The sequence below is a fragment of the Micromys minutus genome, assembly GCF_963924665.1.
Source record: "Micromys minutus genome assembly, chromosome: 15".
Lineage (NCBI taxonomy): Eukaryota > Metazoa > Chordata > Mammalia > Rodentia > Muridae > Micromys > Micromys minutus.
The window spans coordinates 28,482,397-28,499,712 of NC_137984.1; the positions used below are offsets into that span (position 1 = coordinate 28,482,397).

The 17,316-nt window shown below is 40.8% G+C and overlaps 1 protein-coding gene across 4 annotated transcripts in view; it reads left to right on the top strand.

Moving 5' to 3' along the window:
* TNIK (TRAF2 and NCK interacting kinase) overlaps positions 1-17,061 on the top strand; it is a 373,654-nt gene extending 356,593 nt beyond the window's left edge. For all 4 annotated transcript variants that reach the window (XM_080929385.1, XM_080929386.1, XM_080929387.1 and 1 more), the window contains 6 exons: positions 1,855-1,989; positions 8,328-8,428; positions 10,388-10,537; positions 11,964-12,123; positions 12,387-12,526; positions 14,474-17,061. In XM_080929385.1, coding sequence (XP_080785511.1) covers positions 1,855-1,989; positions 8,328-8,428; positions 10,388-10,537; positions 11,964-12,123; positions 12,387-12,526; positions 14,474-14,557 — 770 coding nt within the window. In that variant the 3' untranslated portion in view covers positions 14,558-17,061. The remainder of the gene's footprint in view (positions 1-1,854; positions 1,990-8,327; positions 8,429-10,387; positions 10,538-11,963; positions 12,124-12,386; positions 12,527-14,473) is intronic.
* Positions 17,062-17,316: the final 255 nt, after the last annotated feature.

Genomic DNA, 17,316 nt, shown 5'->3' on the forward strand with positions numbered 1-17,316 from the left:
AACATCTGCTTATAATCCACTAATGTTTTAAGATGGACTGTTGCAGTAGTGGGTAGCCAATTCCACAACAAAGATGGATTAGTGACACCCTAACTGGTATATTTTTACAATATCAATAGCTTTTTAAGACAAGAAAGGGACTTTGTAAGACAACAAGAAAATCTCATTGCTAACAAGAGAAAGACATAACTGGAATCTATACCAATTGATAAGAAGGTGTTTTTTCTTCCCCATGCTGTTTGAACAAATCATCCTCTTTTCTTTTACTTCACCCAGATGTGAAAACCCAAGTTGCCCCTAGAACAGGGTCAGAATCTCTGGGATAAGGAAGGTGTCAACATTCATCAGGGATGGCTCTGGCATATTCCCACCATGCAACCTAGTTAATGAGCTCCATTCTTCATTTTTGTTATGCAAAGAGACCCCCACAGGGTTTCTGGGTTGAACCTTGAAGATGAAACTCACCAGGTGTGGTCCTGGTTTAAGAAAAATGCAGCTTCTTAGCACACAATCCCTTCTGTTTTCTACCTCCCTACTTACTGTTCAGAGTTTCATCGCTGCAAATTAAGGTTAACCAAGTAAATAATTCTTGTACTATGATTTGCACTGAGTTCTGTGTGGTCTTTGTTTCTGGCTAATTGCTTTCTTGGTTACTGCACTCCCAAATCAAAACTGAAACCACACATCTGTCTGTCCTCTATCCAAGGTGGAAATGCTATCAGAAAGTTCAGGTTCAGGCTAGTGACTGTCTTCATCCTCCAGGGTTTAACTATTTCCTCTTATCATGGAGCATAAAGGGAGAAAAGAGATAATAAAATAAGAAGGAAGATTTTGGAACAGCTCTGTTGCTATTGGCACTGAAAAGATGGAGCCCAGCCCTGCCTCACTGTGGCTGTCCTAAGCACCTGGGCTCTAGGCGTCTGCTGACAATGAGTGAGCAACAGCTGTGTGAGCTTCCCAGGGTTTAAGTCTCATTACACTCTGCTGTCAAGCCAGTGAAGGATGCTCTCATGAACCCCTTCCTCGAGCACATATCCCATCTGTACAACATAAAACCTCTTTAAAGGCGATGGAAAATATCTGAGAAATAAAATCTGCAAGCCTAAATTTCTCATTAAAAAAGAGCCACAGAAGCGCGTGTTTTCCCTGTGGTGCACAGATAATCCAATGGAGTGGATTCATTTTGCTTTCTATAAAGACTTCTATGCCATCAACCTGGTGTTTTATCATCCTGAGAATGCTTTGAATCTCTTTACCAAAGGGAACTTTTAACCTGTTTTTGAATCCTGAGTCCTCATCTTTCATTTTCTTCTGTGATGGTTTTATTTAATACTCTTTTTGATGACCTCAGCACCATAACTTTTTCTAATAGCATTCTCTAAACTCAAATAGCTTTACTGAATTTGTTTCTCTGTCTTCTGATCTGTTCCTTTGTCTTACCAGTTAAATGTATAAAACTGTTAACAATTGTCTTTGATGGAACAGGGGAGACAAAGGAAGGACAGCAAAGGAGACAGGAGATACGCATAGGTTGGCTAAAATGCCCACATGCTAACACTCCGTCAAGATAGGATCTAGAATGTTCTGGAACTCTGTTATAGAGTTAGGACTTGCCAAATTCAGCAGACCAGCTCGTGCAAATAAGAAATCACTTAAAGGTAAAAAGGACAATTTGTGAACTTTGGTGAAAATACTAGGGTCTGTCTTGACACGTCCTGACAGAAATAATAGTGGGGAAGACCCTAGCTAGTCTGCCCTCAGAGATACACAGATGCCCAAGAGTCCAGAGGAGATGTGGAGGAAAGAGAGAAGGCCATCAGAGACTGTGAACTTAAAACTCTCTTATTTCAACAGGAAAGAAGAATAAGCTTCGTGTGTATTATCTCTCATGGTTAAGAAACAGAATCCTGCACAATGACCCAGAAGTGGAAAAGAAGCAGGGTTGGATCACCGTCGGAGACTTGGAAGGCTGCATCCATTATAAAGTTGGTGAGTCTTGGCTCAGCACACAGAGTTCTGCCCACACCCAGTTCCAGTGGTTTAATTACCTTTATTCAGTGCTTTCTATCTGCCTTTTAGGGCATATGTGTTTAAGACGTTTAAGACATTGCTGAACCCTAAATTATACTTGAATTACTCCCCCAAAAGAATGAACTTACAATAAACTGCTAGGTTCCAGTTTGAATATTTATATGTACTTCTCCCAAAGTTCTTCAAAACAACAATTAAAAAATTCAATAAATGCCCTAGATTGAACAGATCGAGAGAAGAGAAGCCAGCAACTAGGAGATGGCCATAAAATTGAGCAGGAGTAGCTGTGAGACTGGGGTAAGATGTTGCACATCGGAGATGCTGAATTCTTAATCTACAGAGAGGAATAATATCAGTATTACCCATCCGTCCTCCACAACCCATTAAGACCAGAAGCCTAGGGAAGTCCACAGGACAGAGGTACACGGCAGAGCTGAAAATGGGATTGCTGAAAAGCAGAGAAGTTGAAAATCCTCTAGAGCCAGCCTCCCTCCACCCACAGGCAGACCACTGTCCTGCCAAAGGGGAAGAGTGTGCACAGCCCATGCACATGTGCACAGCCCATGCATGTGTGCACAGCCCATGCGTGTGTGCACAGCCATTGGTGAGGGCATCCACCTGCACCCGCTCACATACTCACACGGCTCCCTGCACAGATGCCCACACACGTACACACACATACACACTGACAACAAGCCTCCCCACACAGATCCCAAAGTGCTGGCACTGTTTCCATGCCCAAGCAAGGAGTTTGAAAAATTTGTCTTTGGAAAAAATAAATGTACAGATAGTACCATTTAGAGTCATGGAGGGAAAGCTCCCCACTTTTCTTCTCTAAAGTGCCCCCTGGCACTTGATTAGCCCACTTCTCCCAGAAAATAGATAGCTGGATCTCAGGTACGGGATGCAGGAACAAACAGGGAGTAAAGATATCAGAAGACGAGGCATGGGAGAAAATTCAGGAAGGATTAAAAAAAAGGAAAAAATGTATATTTTACAGATAATTGGGGGGAGTTCTATAAAGGGAAAATAGGAGTGTTCTTAAAGATGTAGTAGGGTTGAGGTCAATTAAAGATTAAAAAATTACCAGGAATAAAAATACTATAAGCATTTAAAGAAGAGAATGAAGAATTTGCCCATTAAGTAGACCTAAGCAAACAGGGATCTGCCTTGACCTGCACAGCTTCAGGGATGACCTGACTAGGGTGACAGGGAATGAGTAAACAAATGTACACAAAATCTGGAAACCTATGCACTGTGCCTGTGCACTGTGAGTTGTGCACTGTGCCTGTGCACAGGCACCAGGAAATACCATGTGTTCACTTTATATGTCTCTTATGAGTCTCAGTCTAGGGAGCAGGTTTATTGTCAACAGCTATAGGAGGAGACACCGTATGTCCAGACTAACAAAGAGGCAAATTTCTCTACAGGTCTTTGTAGGGAATCAGTCTCAGGCTATAAACACCCCGGAAGAGGGAACAGTCATCATTTTCTGTACATACTATCAACAGTCACAAATGGTCCAGAGGGAGGCTAACCTGAAGAAGGCTTTGCTATTCTCATGAGTCTGAAGCATTGGGGCTTTTGACATGCAAAGAGTACTTAGTCACACAGGACTTCACCCATTCCCTATAGATGCTGGAAGCTTCTCTTCTTTGTACCTATGAGCACACACACATGCACAGACAAACACACACACACACACACACACACACACACACGAACACACACACACACATAAACACACATACACACACCACCACAACAATAAAAATAAATAAATCCTTTCCTAAAAGTATAATGAAATAAAAAAATTAATTCAATAGGTTCAAAATATGAGCTTCAGTGAATGAGAAAAAATAATGAGCGGAGATGGATGAACAAGAGGCCTTGACAACCAGATCACAGTGATTCTGAGAAGCAGTACAGTTACTCACAAAGAAAGCCCACAGCAAGCCATACCAATGCGACATTTAAGTGTAGAAACAATGAGAGTCCTTAGATCCTCTGGTTATAAGAAAAGCAATGAAGAACATTTGTGAAATAGCCCCAGAACCAGAGAATCCTGGGACTTGTCAGAAACAAAGAGAGCCAACAAGGCTTCAAAATTCTAAAGCACATTTATTTGTAACTAGAGGCTTAGCATGTAGCTCCCTGGGTAGAGCGCTGGCCTTGTATGCACAAACGCTGAGTTCCTAGCGATGGACATGCTTGGTGTGACAGTGGACTCCCAGCAAGTAGGAAGATCAGAACTTCAAGATCATTACGATACAAAAAACGTTATGGCAAACAACAACAAAAAAAAATTTCAACGTGCATGCATGTGTGTGTGCCTGTGTGTAGAAACTAAGACAGGAAGGAAAACCCTGACAGAGATTTCTTACCAGGGATTGGTTCTCATAACTTTGGAAACTAAGAAGTGCCCACCAAAAAAAAATCTTTCAGTTGGGAACCTATGGAGACCTAGGAGAGCCAATTGTGTGATTTAACTCAAGTCCAAAAACCTGGAGGCCCAATGAACATCAGGGTTCCAGTCAGAAACCCAGCAGACAAAAGACCCCAGAGGTGCCAGTCTGGCCTGAGTCTGGAGACAGGAAGTCTCATACCTCACCGGGACAAAAGGAGGTGTTGCCTTCTTGTTCTATTCAGATCCTCAAGTTATTGACTGAAGCACATTGCGCACTGCTTTCCCCCAGACCACTAATTTAAATATTATTCTCATCAGAAAAGCCCTGATAGAAACACATAGATCAAATATTTGATTTGATTAGCCCAGCCAAATTCACATATAAGATCAGATTATATCTCAGTGTGAAGACATTATTTATAGGCAGGCCCAAACTCCAGAACGTTCCATTTCATGCACCATCTCTGAGAAAGCTACTGAGGATATGTTCCACTAAAATAAAATAAAAAAAAGAAAGAAATCTGAAATCTAGTGATTCTGGAAAAAAGATAAAAGAAATGCCCAGAATGGTGCCCAAAGAATATGAGGAGACCACTTTACCACAGGCCCACAAAACCAGATAGTGTAGAGAGCTAGAGGCATGCTGCCAAGAGAAAGCACAACAGCATGTAGATGACCGTGTGGAAAGATACTTCCTAACAGAAAGTTCACATCTACTTAGATACGTAGAAAGAAAGGAAGTGAGAAAAAATGACAAAGAGTTAGAAAAAAAAGCCTCATTACAGTGTACTAGGTGACGTAGGTATGAGCAGAAATTACCTGAGCTCTTCAGACGCTTTAACCCAAGCTTTGAAATGAGTACATTCGGGGCGTGAGCTAGGAATCAGTGTAAATGTGTGTGCTCTAAGCAACAGCTTTGTGCAGGAGGAAATGGTTTTAAACACCGATGGTTTTCATTCTGTGAAAACAGTAGGGACTGCCCATATTTGGAACTGGGACTGATGGTGTGGCCGTTGAGAATATTTTTCCCGTAAAACTTGTCAATTGCGACCTGAGATGAATAAGGAAATCTCTGCGGGTTTGTGAGATGTTCACAAGACTTAAGCTTGTTTTTTAACTGAGAAATGACAGTAAAGGCATGGTGGAGAGGCTTTCAACATTGCTCCACAGGTTGTCCTCATGTAGTCTCAGGAAGGCACCGTGCAGGTTTGAAACTGTAACCTATAGAGTTGTCCAGCCAGGGGTGTTCTGTAACGATGACTGAAAGCAGAAACAGCAATCGGGGGAGATACTATAAAGGAACTCAAGAACCAAATTATTCTTACTGTTTGTCTTAGAACCTTAGTGTCTTATCTTTCGACAACTAGAAAGGGCTTTGTTCTAGCATATTCTCCATGTCCCTTTCCTCCTCATTCGTTCCAAGTCACCATCTTAGACATCTTGACATTAGGAAACAGTGACGAGTGACTGGAAGATTCAAGTCACTGTACCTTTACTCATAAAGGATGCGCCCTTTGTGTTCTGTGCCCTAAAGGAGCCTTTCTGGTCTTTATAGCACAAATCATTTTGAGTCTTACTTATATGCACGTACTTAGAAACATAAAGGTATGGTGGGGAGCTACAGACAAACACATACAGTGCCTGTAAAATGCAGCCCCACAGTCCCAGTCTGTCTGTACCGATCGATCTCCATCAGAGAATACACTGCCAGGCACTGAAACCAGCTAAGCAGCATTTGACCAAGGGAGGAAGGGATGTTGAATAGGTATAATACCATTCACAGAGCAGACCACATGGGGGAGTGTGTTTTCCATAGCAATCCTGTGACATTCAGGCCCCACTGCTGCTTTTGTTTGGAGTCAGAATTATTTAGCCCTTTCTTGTCACACTTCCGAAACTGCAGTTTTCTCTGACCTTAGTCTGACTGTGTGGCAAAGTATCAGACACAGCTTACAGAATCCCCACCAGGCAGCAGAGAGCTTCTTGTCCATATGCACTGCATTCTCGTGGAACAGCCATGCTTGTTTGCAGAAAGGAGCAGGGGGACTTCAAGTGTGACTGTGGGAAACATTTAGAACAGCTTCTAAAGATGACTCTGAAAAAAAGACGTCGAAATTCCCTTGACTTAGAAATATTTTTTGTTATTATTTGACATTTATTAGCCCAAGTATTTTACTGATCAGATTTTGTCACATATACTAGGATCATGTCATTATAAAGCCATACAACTAATTGCAGGAGATAGTAACATTTCTGAACGTTGTCCCTTGCCTCTACCTGGAAAACGTTTTTAAAAAATGTCTGCATCCTGTTTAACCTACCCATCCCCTGTCAGCCTTCTGAGCATCTCTAATTTGGTCCTTCTGATCAAGGCTGTCTCAGTTCGTTGCCTTGACACATACATGTTGACCAGTAACACAAAGCTTCAAAATGAGGTGTAACTTGAGAGCAATAGTTGATCGGTACTTACCAGAAATTTGAGACCATCTCAAGTATCAGAAACATTTTACCTCAGTTATCCAGAAAACCATAGCTGTTTGCTTGTGGGATTCCATCAAGACAACAGTGGTGCCTTATAATGCATGTAACTAGTCCCATGTGCTCAAATATTATGAAATTTCAAAAATAGGAGAAAAGAACACCAGTGTCTGCTAATAACTTTGTAAAAAAAAAACTTGAATAATACCTGGAGCAAATTTCATCTTATATAAACAATAAAATGAGCATAACAGAGAAGCAGGTTGTTTATCTTGTAATTGTGTAAAGTAATTCTTTTTCCTATATATGCTTACCTAACTTCTTTTAAAGATGTATTAACCTTTGTGAATCTTTTTCTGTGTCTCAGATAAGGTCAGAGACTAGATTCATAAAGAAGTTATGTTGGCAGAGATGTTACTCAGTAGCAGAGTGTTTAACATGAGGGACTGGGTTTTGTCCCTAGCATTGAAAAAAAAAAAAGTATAAAGAGGCCGACTGGAAACCCAACACTTCATATAACCATGTGAAAATCTATCCTACCTCACTTTCTTATGATACAGGATGTTTTTCATACAGTTGTTTTATACAGAAAATAACTGACATATGTATCACCAGTTTGCAGAATGAGTCTGTTTTATTTAATAATGAAAAGTCCAGAAGGCTTTAAAGAATTCCATATTCCCTCAAAGTCATCATGGAAAATTCTGATCAGTATGTTATCAGAAACACAGAGACCATAGTTACTAAGCGCTCAGATGACAAATGTGTCACTTCTTCTCTTGATAAGCGCTTATTGGGTGCTACTTTATAGAATAATGAATCAGTCGCTCAGTCATTTCACAAAGTGATGATGTATAATATTCTATTTTCATACACAGGGAAAATATTTGTCAAAGTACATGAAGCCCTTAAAAATAAGCCACTGACAGAACTCAAGGGTTCCTATCATTACATCACTCATTATGTATAGAATTATTTCATGTAATCATAATTAAAACATGAATTATAAGCAGAGAATGATACACAAGAAGCTTATGTCTCCACAAGTTTGTTCATTGTTCCAGCATCTTTCCATGGCTACACTTAAGAAGATAGTGTAGGTCCTTAGCAGAGCGAATATCCATTTCTAAACTGAAGTAGTCTATCCTTTAGATAAAAATTATAATCCTTCAATATAAACCTAAAAACTTCTAGTATTCTGATAACCAGGTATAGCAAATCAAGTTAAATGTATGTGTAAAACCAAACCAAAACAATCAAAAATAAGAAACAACAATAACCTATTCCAAGAATGACACCCTCAGCTGTAAATACTTATACACGGGTACCTATATTCATTAATATCATTAATACAAACTATCTTGGATACATTGACATGGTTTCTAAATCTTTCTCTTCTTTTCCATTTTAGTTAAATATGAAAGGATCAAGTTCTTGGTGATTGCCTTAAAGAATGCAGTAGAGATATATGCGTGGGCCCCTAAACCTTATCATAAGTTCATGGCATTTAAGGTAAGCATGGATGCTACCTGTTTAATTCTCAGGTTTTGCCTGAGTTCTGTTTTCCACATAAGCCAATTATCAGTTTTACTACATAGAGGAAATTTGTTTAAAAGAAACCATTCTTAAATCTATTATCACAAAAGACTTAAGTATTAAAAATCTTACTGGGCTGGAGAGGTGGCTAAGTGGTTAAGAGCACCGACTGCTCTTCCAGAGGTCCTGAGTTCAAATCCCAGCAACCACATGGTGGTTCACAACCACCTTTAATGAGATCTGATGTCTTCCTCTGGTGTGTCTGAAGACAGCTACAGTGTAGTCATATATAATAAATAAATAAATAAATCTTTAAAAATATTACTCAGCTCATCACATTAAAATCTGATTGTCCTCCACTGGAGGTCTATGAACTGTTGACTTAAAGAGGAACTTAGTTTGTAATGAGTACCAGCAAAAGTACCAAATACGCTACACAACAACCTCTGTTGTAAAGCTACTAAAAGTTAAGTGTTGTCTGATGACTTGTCTGGAAAAGGTAGATCTGGGGTGGCCCTGGGTCCAAATCTGCTAACCATCACTAAGAATTGGAATAAACTCTCTAAGACTCAGTAGAGTTTTGTTTATCTATGTTTCATGAAGCTGTCTGAATTGAATGCTGAAGGCAGTATCTCATGAAAAAGACCTCCTTCTTGAATTTCCACCCTGACTACCTTGTGACCTTACCGTAGTCTGTACTCATCACAGATAGGTTGGCCGCTCATGAGTTCGCCAACAATGGGTTGATAAAGCATTTTGTCTTGCTAACCCCATATTACAAAAAATGAGCCCAACTGCCAGAAAAAAAAAAAAAAAAAAACATCATTTTCAATCACACCAGTGTATTCAGAACCACATAATCTAGCCATATCTATCCACTGTGAATTTATCTCCCATTTTTCTCTTCCCATTTTCCACATATTTTCCCTACCTTTGTGACTACAACTGACTTTTGGATCTTTATTCTCCCATGACACCTGTGCTATGTGAAAGTCAAGTCTGCCATGGGGTTTTGTCAATGCCCTTAGAGAGTAAACCACTCCACCCCCATCTTGTTCTTTTAGTTAACGTGGCCCATTTGGGGTGTGCTCTGGATGATAGACCCATCAAGAGAAATGGGCTTTCCTCCATGAGCCCACTTTAGTGAAAGACATTTTTTTATTACATTATATTTATAATGGTAATGAAAAGCTGACTCCCAAAGCTAATGGGGGGAGGCACTTTGCTGCCAAAATCTCTCTCCAGAAAAGCTCTCAAGCAAGATCCCCTTTTCATCCTGACATCTGCATTCTGGGTCCAAGCCAAAGCTCATGAGACAACAGCAACAACAAAAGGCTCCCCTCCACAGACCAGACCCTACCAAGAGAGAACACACAGAGGCAAACCCTCAAGGAGGAAAGGCTGGCATAGGCCAGAGGTGGAACCATCCCCTAAGACAAGGACAAAAGGCATTACTTTAGGAGATGGGGAGAGAGAGTATGTCACGGCAGTTGTGGTTTCTTGACTCTTCTCCTAGAGCCCAGGAGCTGACAAAAATACAGAATCCTGACAAAGGTAGACAGGCAGGAACATTTTATAGTTATGGAGCTTGGGCCCTGAATCCAATCAAACAGAACTGTGGTGAACTTGGCCAGAGTTGTCTTTTCCTTTCCAGTTAAATACTTGGAGACAGGGACTATTCGTTACAAGCCATCATTAGTATAGTGTGACTTCCAGATCTCTTTTTCTTATCACCTGAACCATATTACCTCAGAACACTGTATGAAACTTAGAGAAATTGACAATCACAGAAAGAAAAAACATAATCAGCATACTCCCATTAATTACCAACAGATTTAACAGCACTTCTCCCAATCTGTTTGGGATGGTAGCAACTCCTTAATAATAAGACAACCTCTTTAAATAGTATGGATACTAATGAGGTGATTTTTAAAGTCTTTTGCAGATCTTCAGCATAAGCCTCTGCTCGTTGACCTCACAGTAGAAGAAGGTCAAAGGTTAAAGGTCATTTTTGGCTCACACACTGGTTTCCATGTAATTGATGTTGATTCTGGAAACTCCTACGATATCTATATACCATCCCATGTAAGTTTCAGTAATCTACTATCTTCTGGCCCCTGCATGTACAGAGATTTGGTTCTACCTATTTTTTTTGAAATTGTGCTAATCTGTCAAAGTTGCTAAGATTTGGGTTTCTCTGAATAGACAGAATGTTCTTAAAGTGTTGTTGCTCCCTCAAGCTAAGTAGCACAAAAATTAAATTATTTTGAAGGCATTATCTTGTCTGTTTGCATATGACTTCATACGCATATGTTATACCATAGTTGAGTTCCTGATTCGGTTTTTGAGAGATGTTTGATTTATCCTATGCTAGAAAAATACAATGGTCAGACACTAAATTCTTGGAGGAAATCTCTTTTCTACTATTAGTAGACATGCTGAGTGACTTCTTCAGGCCTCAGCTTTCCCAGCTGTAAGAGAGAACTCCAACCACCTATGCTATAATCATTTAATTGGCTCAGGACCCAATGTATTCAAGTTCTTCCTATTAATATGATACTCAAATTACTATGCTGATGCAGTGCTTAAAACATTATCTTTAAAAGAAATGCCACATGGAACTACCTATGACAGCTAGTGAGCTATGTTTCATGAATATAATCCCAAGGTTAACAAAATCTAAGGATATTCTGAAGCTGGCCCATGATGATTGGCATTTTGAGATGTTAAAGAAGCCCAGTGCTTGTGCATGCTGTTTGAATGAATTTACACACATGCAGTTGTCACTCATGCTGCATTTTATAGCTTTTTCACTTGTCTATGTCATAGACGTCTATGCTGGGTCACCACTGATCATCTTTAAACCCCCAAGGCCCTATCTTTCAATCCCATGTTAGAATGATGTAATATTTGTCAAGCAGGGGGAGGAGTAGCACCTCCCCTTTCACAGAACCAGTCAACCTATGCTTATTTTAGCAGTGTGACCAGTGGTAATCCTCTATTTTCTTTCCCTAATGAAATCATTCCAGTATTGGAGCTCCCAGGTGAACTTTCTGGGTGATGTATGCATTGCCTTCTTGTAGGCACCCATCAATCTCACCATATATGGAAACAGTCTTTCTAGGGGGAACCCAGGAATTTCAGTCTTAGAAAAATGTGCACAAAGCCTGCTTCAATCACCCAATACTGACGTAGCTTTCATCAAATTATGTAACCCTGAGATGCAGTTCTCTTGTCTGCAACAAAGCTTTCTATGATAAACTTTTCTAAGAAGTGGAAATGATGTATAAAAGATAAAAGTCAAGAAGTTGTCTTAGTGTTTTGTGTGGTTTTTCTCAGTGTAATAGAAGTCTGACTGTCCTGGATTCCATTTGTAGACCAGGCTGGCCTCCAACTCACAGAGACCTGCCTCTGCCTCCTTAAGTGTCGGGATTAAAGGTGTGCACCACCACAGTGGGCTGGTTGTCCTGTTCTGAAGCAGAGTAACCTCTGGCCTCTGTTTGTCTTCTAGATTCAGGGCAATATCACTCCTCATGCTATCGTCATCTTGCCTAAAACAGATGGAATGGAGATGCTTGTCTGCTATGAGGATGAGGGGGTGTATGTGAACACCTACGGCCGGATCACTAAGGATGTGGTGCTCCAATGGGGAGAAATGCCCACATCTGTGGGTAGGTTAACCATTCCTTATCTTCTTCAGCAGTTACACCCCCCAAATGAAACGAAGGGCAAGAAATGTGAAACAACCATTTGAGTCCACCAAAAAAAAAAAAAAAAAAAAAAAAAGTCTAAAAGTCTGTGACTGACACTTGTAAAACTTGCTCTGTTTAATCTCAAGTCCTTTGTCTCTTTTTGTGGTTAAGATGTGAACAAATGCTGTGAGTTGTTGCCCATCTAATGTTTTTAATGCAGTTTTGGAAATTCCTTTTGACAGCCTACATTCATTCCAATCAGATAATGGGCTGGGGCGAGAAAGCTATTGAGATCCGGTCAGTGGAAACAGGACATTTGGATGGAGTGTTTATGCATAAGCGAGCTCAAAGGTTAAAGTTTCTATGTGAAAGAAATGATAAGGTAAATCCGTTTCAACTTTGCTTTAGTGTTTGCATTTTAAGAGACCACCAGGTACCTGTGAAAGCTTCATTTTCCTCTATACTGACTTGAGTCGCATCTGTGTCTAGTGATCAGTGGCAGTCTTGAAATGGCACTACTGGCTTTGATTCATCTATGACTCATGCATCTAAATGGACATAAACATCTAAAACTCCCTTGGAAACTCTTGGAAACTTTCATAGCCCAAGGGCCTTCTGGTGACTTAACAACCATGGTAGACTCTCCTATGCACTTAGAGCAGCTATCCCATCATTAATCACCTCATAGTGGGTTAGCCTTATCCCTTCACACTTAGGCCTTTCACAGACAGAGACACTGTTGGGACCTAGCTTTCATATTATATTCACCCTTAAGTGCAGAACCTCTGACATGTAGAAATATGAACTTCTAAACAATGTCACTCATTCCTAAGGAACTTAGTCACAAACTCTACTACTGCCATGTCCTGTCTCATTTCAGCCATGTGTGTCCTGACATGTCACAGGGGAGGGGGCTATATTCCAATGAAAGTGACCATGTCTGTCCAGCATGATCTGTCACCTCACAGGAGTATACCGGTGGTCATGCTTTGCCTTGCCCTCCCTGGAGAGTAAAACAAAGTCTTTTATGGCTAATCTACATTTGTGAGCCCACCCTTAGAGACTATGTTCACCCTAGCAACCATGTCCACATAGAGTAGAATATGATGGGTTGAACTGTTTACATTTCTATGTTCACCCCAGTTCCCCAGGGGCCAGGCTGGTCTTTATCCAACCCTGGTAATGTGGATCTGGATTCTTTGACCCTGGTTAACTGCTTGTGACCTGGTATGGTCTAGTGGACAGTGGCTATGGGAGACAAGGATGGATATCAGAGTATGTCAGAAACATGACCTAACAATTGAGACTCCAACATGTCTGCAGTCCCTAGATCCTAAGACAGGAAATGTTCTAGGTGTGGACAACCATACTGTAGTTCTTGATAACTTGCCCCAGCAGGCCTGATCCAACCTAACCTCTCAGACAAGCGCCTCTGGTTTAGTCACTGAACTCACAACTAGCAGATCAACAGATCTCTACTCCTTTCCCTAGTTCCTGGCCCCTTAGAATAGCTGTGGTTTCTTCTATAGCTTTAGCTAAATGTCAAGCAATTCCACAAGCTTCTTAAGAAGCCATGGAAACAAAATAGCACAAGCTTTCACTAGTGACACACTCATCCCTCAGAGCACAGACACTGGCTGACTGAAGGGCTATTGCACAACACTGGATAGCATTTTCCCGGGGCAGTGGCTCACTGACATTCAGCTCAATCAAGCAGTAATCCAGATTCTGCCCACTTCTCCCAGGCCTTTAATAAAATGATTGAACTGGCTTAGACCTATTGGACTATGCTTCTGCATATTAACGCCAATATCTCCTTTGGCCTGGGATCTGCCAGCATCTACAGAGAGCCTGAGTTTTAACTTATAGAACACCAGACCTGAACAGAGACATTCACCACCTTAGCCTACTCAATCATAGCCACCCTGATTTCTTTGTTTCCAAGTTCAAAGATTGAACACCGAAGCTATACAACTGTCGATAGGCCGCCAGATTTTGGGAATTTAAAGGGATTCTCTTCCATCTGCTTCCATATGAATGACAAGGGAGAGAAAGGTCGTCCCTGTGCCTTTTTAGAAACCGTCATCATCCCAGGCCAGAAGTCAGGCAATAAATAATTGCCTAAGTAGAGCAGGAGGGTTTCCATACACTGCTCAAACATGAGTCACAGACAGCGACTCAGAGTCACCGTAAACACTGGCCATTGACACTTAGGTGACACATAGTGAGGACAGGCCATGTGAGAGGAAATGGTTGGACAGTGGAAAAAAAGAGAAGGGGGAAACAGAAACCCATGAAGTTGAACTAACTTGTTTTTAATTTCAAACAGGTATTTTTTGCATCCGTGCGATCTGGAGGAAGTAGCCAAGTGTTTTTCATGACCCTCAACAGAAATTCCATGATGAACTGGTAACGGAAGAGCACTTGGCACTTGTCTTCATGGCGTTATTTCTAATGTAAAAGAACATAGCTCATGTGGACGTATGCCAGTCTAGAGGCAGAATCAGAAGGCCTGGTTGAACATACCGCTCTCTCCGTCTCCTCTTCCTCCATCTCTCCCAATATAGTCCTTCTTTCCTTCCATGCGTGTTGCAGCCTGGTTGAGAAGGAGAGAAAGAGGTGGTGGGAATGGCTGGGCGAGCGATCCTGAGGATGCTGCATTGTCTGTGGACAGAGATGGACCTTGTGCCCTTCGGAGTTAGGGATAGAGACAAATATTGTGTGCTCTTAAGATTAAGCTGTGTTTATGCTGGCTTTTCAGTTCTTTTTGGTTTGGATTTTTTTTTAACCTTTTTTCCCCCTTTACCACCTTACTTTGTAAGAATGGGGGGAAAATGCATACTGGGAATTTAGTCTTTTTAAAATTCTGTCTGCCTGCTAGCTTTAAGTATATGGTATGTTGTAAAATTTCCAACTCCCAGTAGTGAGAAACAGCGCAATAAATGGGCCTTATCTCCCCGCACTGAAGGCCATAACCGCACAGTGGGATAATTTAAGAATTCTCTTGCCTTCACTAACCCAAGAGGCTGTTTTTGTTTTTGTTTTGTTTTGTTTTGTCCTTTTTAAAAAAATTGCTACTGGCTAATGAACTTTTGAAAGAGAAACGAAATAGCTGGTTTTTCTCCTCTCTGGGGAAATAGATTTTAAATGGCTAAACTATTAGCCTTAATCTAATAAAATCAACTACCACTCTTGTGAGTCTGTTGGGCCATATTCTGATATGGCCTTTTCTAGAATGGAGGGTGTTGAATGGGACAGAGATGCCACTGAGTTGAATGGGCTTGTGATTGGGGAGGGACTCTGGGGTGTAACTGTCCTTCAGTTATTATGCAACAGATCAGGGCAAAGGATGGGATGACAGGCGGGTCACCCAGAAGAAGCTTCTGAGAAATGAGCTGATATGTCTATGTAAATACACACACGTTCTTCCTTCCAGGCACAAAGCTTCCTTGTTAAGAGGTCCCTTCACTTCGGCTTTGTTAGGACTACGACTGGTTGAGACCATGCTCTGGATACCCTCCCAGGGGTGCCACGTTCTCAACAGAAAAGCTGTGACAGAAAAGCGCTACTAATAAATGTTGCTGAGCTGCCTGTGTTTTTACTGGGTCAAGGGACTAGACTTGCAAGTCTGCCAGGGACACGGCAGGCACCCATAGCTCAGATTTTAGGGAACCTAAAAGCAAGGCTTTGACAAAATTCTAAGATTCTAATCATATTCTGTTCCTCCAAACTTCCCAACATACTGTTAACAACATCTGTGCAGAGATGTGTATGTATTTAGTTCAGGTTGACTTGTGTCCTTAATAGAAACCCTTACTCGAATGATTTGAACTTTTATGTGAGTGACTGGGACTTTCCCCAAAGCTATAAGCATGGCCGCCTATGGTATCCAGGTGTTGAGAAACGGTATCTGTGCTGTGCTTCCTGTTTTAACCTACCTCGTTTGGTTTGTTTTTGTTTCTCTGTCCATCACAGCAGAGTTATCTCCAGGAGACATATAGAGAGCTCACCCGGCAATCTCGGCTGTATTGAACATTTTCAAAACAGTAGTTGACCAAATTGTTCTTTAAAAATTGGAGGGAGAAAAACCAATCTCCAGTGACAAAAACCTAATGAGGGTTGTTTTTAAAGAATGCAATTGCTGTAAATGGCTCTAAAAAAAGAAAGAAAGAAAGAAAGACAAAGACTGTGATTCTCTTGATTTTGCCTAAACAAATGAGCAGCTGATGTACTATTAATGAGAACGAAACACGTTAGGAAAATGCTACCTTTTTAATCTGGTGGTTGGCCAAAGGGGATGAGAAAGGGAAATATTCTGAGTTCTGGATTAGGTGAATCTCTAATCCCCAAAGGTGATTGTTGTTTGCAGTTATCTGAAGCAGGTAACACCAGGAATATAGTGAGGGTGGTCTTCAATGACCACCAGGATGTGCCCATCATGGTCCTTCTAGCTCTCAACGGCAATGAAATCCTCCCGTTCTCATTTTTACTGCTGGGGTTATGCTGCCAAAGGACATTGTCTTCGCAAATTCCACAAGACAAATTAAGCAATAGCTTTGGGTTGAATTTAGCAACTGCCGTAATTGGAGGGTGATATGGACAAAAATAATGTGGATTTGGGTCTTGTCTCCAAGTGGATTGCCTGCCAGCTCTTTATATCGCTGCTGTGATGTTTCGAGCCTGAGGCTTCTTTAAATTATGTTGCGAACTGATCTTTGTTTTTATGTTTGTTTTTTCCCGTTTGTGTTCTTATTTCTAAGCGATACATCTGAAACACACAGCTTTAAATGATTTTTTTATTGTGGGACTTTGGGTACAGTTAAGAAATAAAAGGGAATCATTGTGTTTAAACATAAGGTAGTTTGTGAATGTATTTTTTAAAATCTAGATTCATTGGAACAAGAAGATCATCAGAAAACATACTAATGCCGTCTTGTTTACAGTATGTACAGTGATGACATAACATTACATGAGCTTTTTCTGGTGCCAACAAAATAAAACACGGACGTTAAACATCGAACCATGCCTTTTATATTTTTGTACAAATATTTTGCACTGAGCATACAGCAAACCAAATTTAAAAGGACCCCAAGTAATCTCTGCTCCTTCAAATACATTTATAGAATTCCTTGAAGCAGTTACCCTCAGAAGTAAACATTCTGGCATTTATGA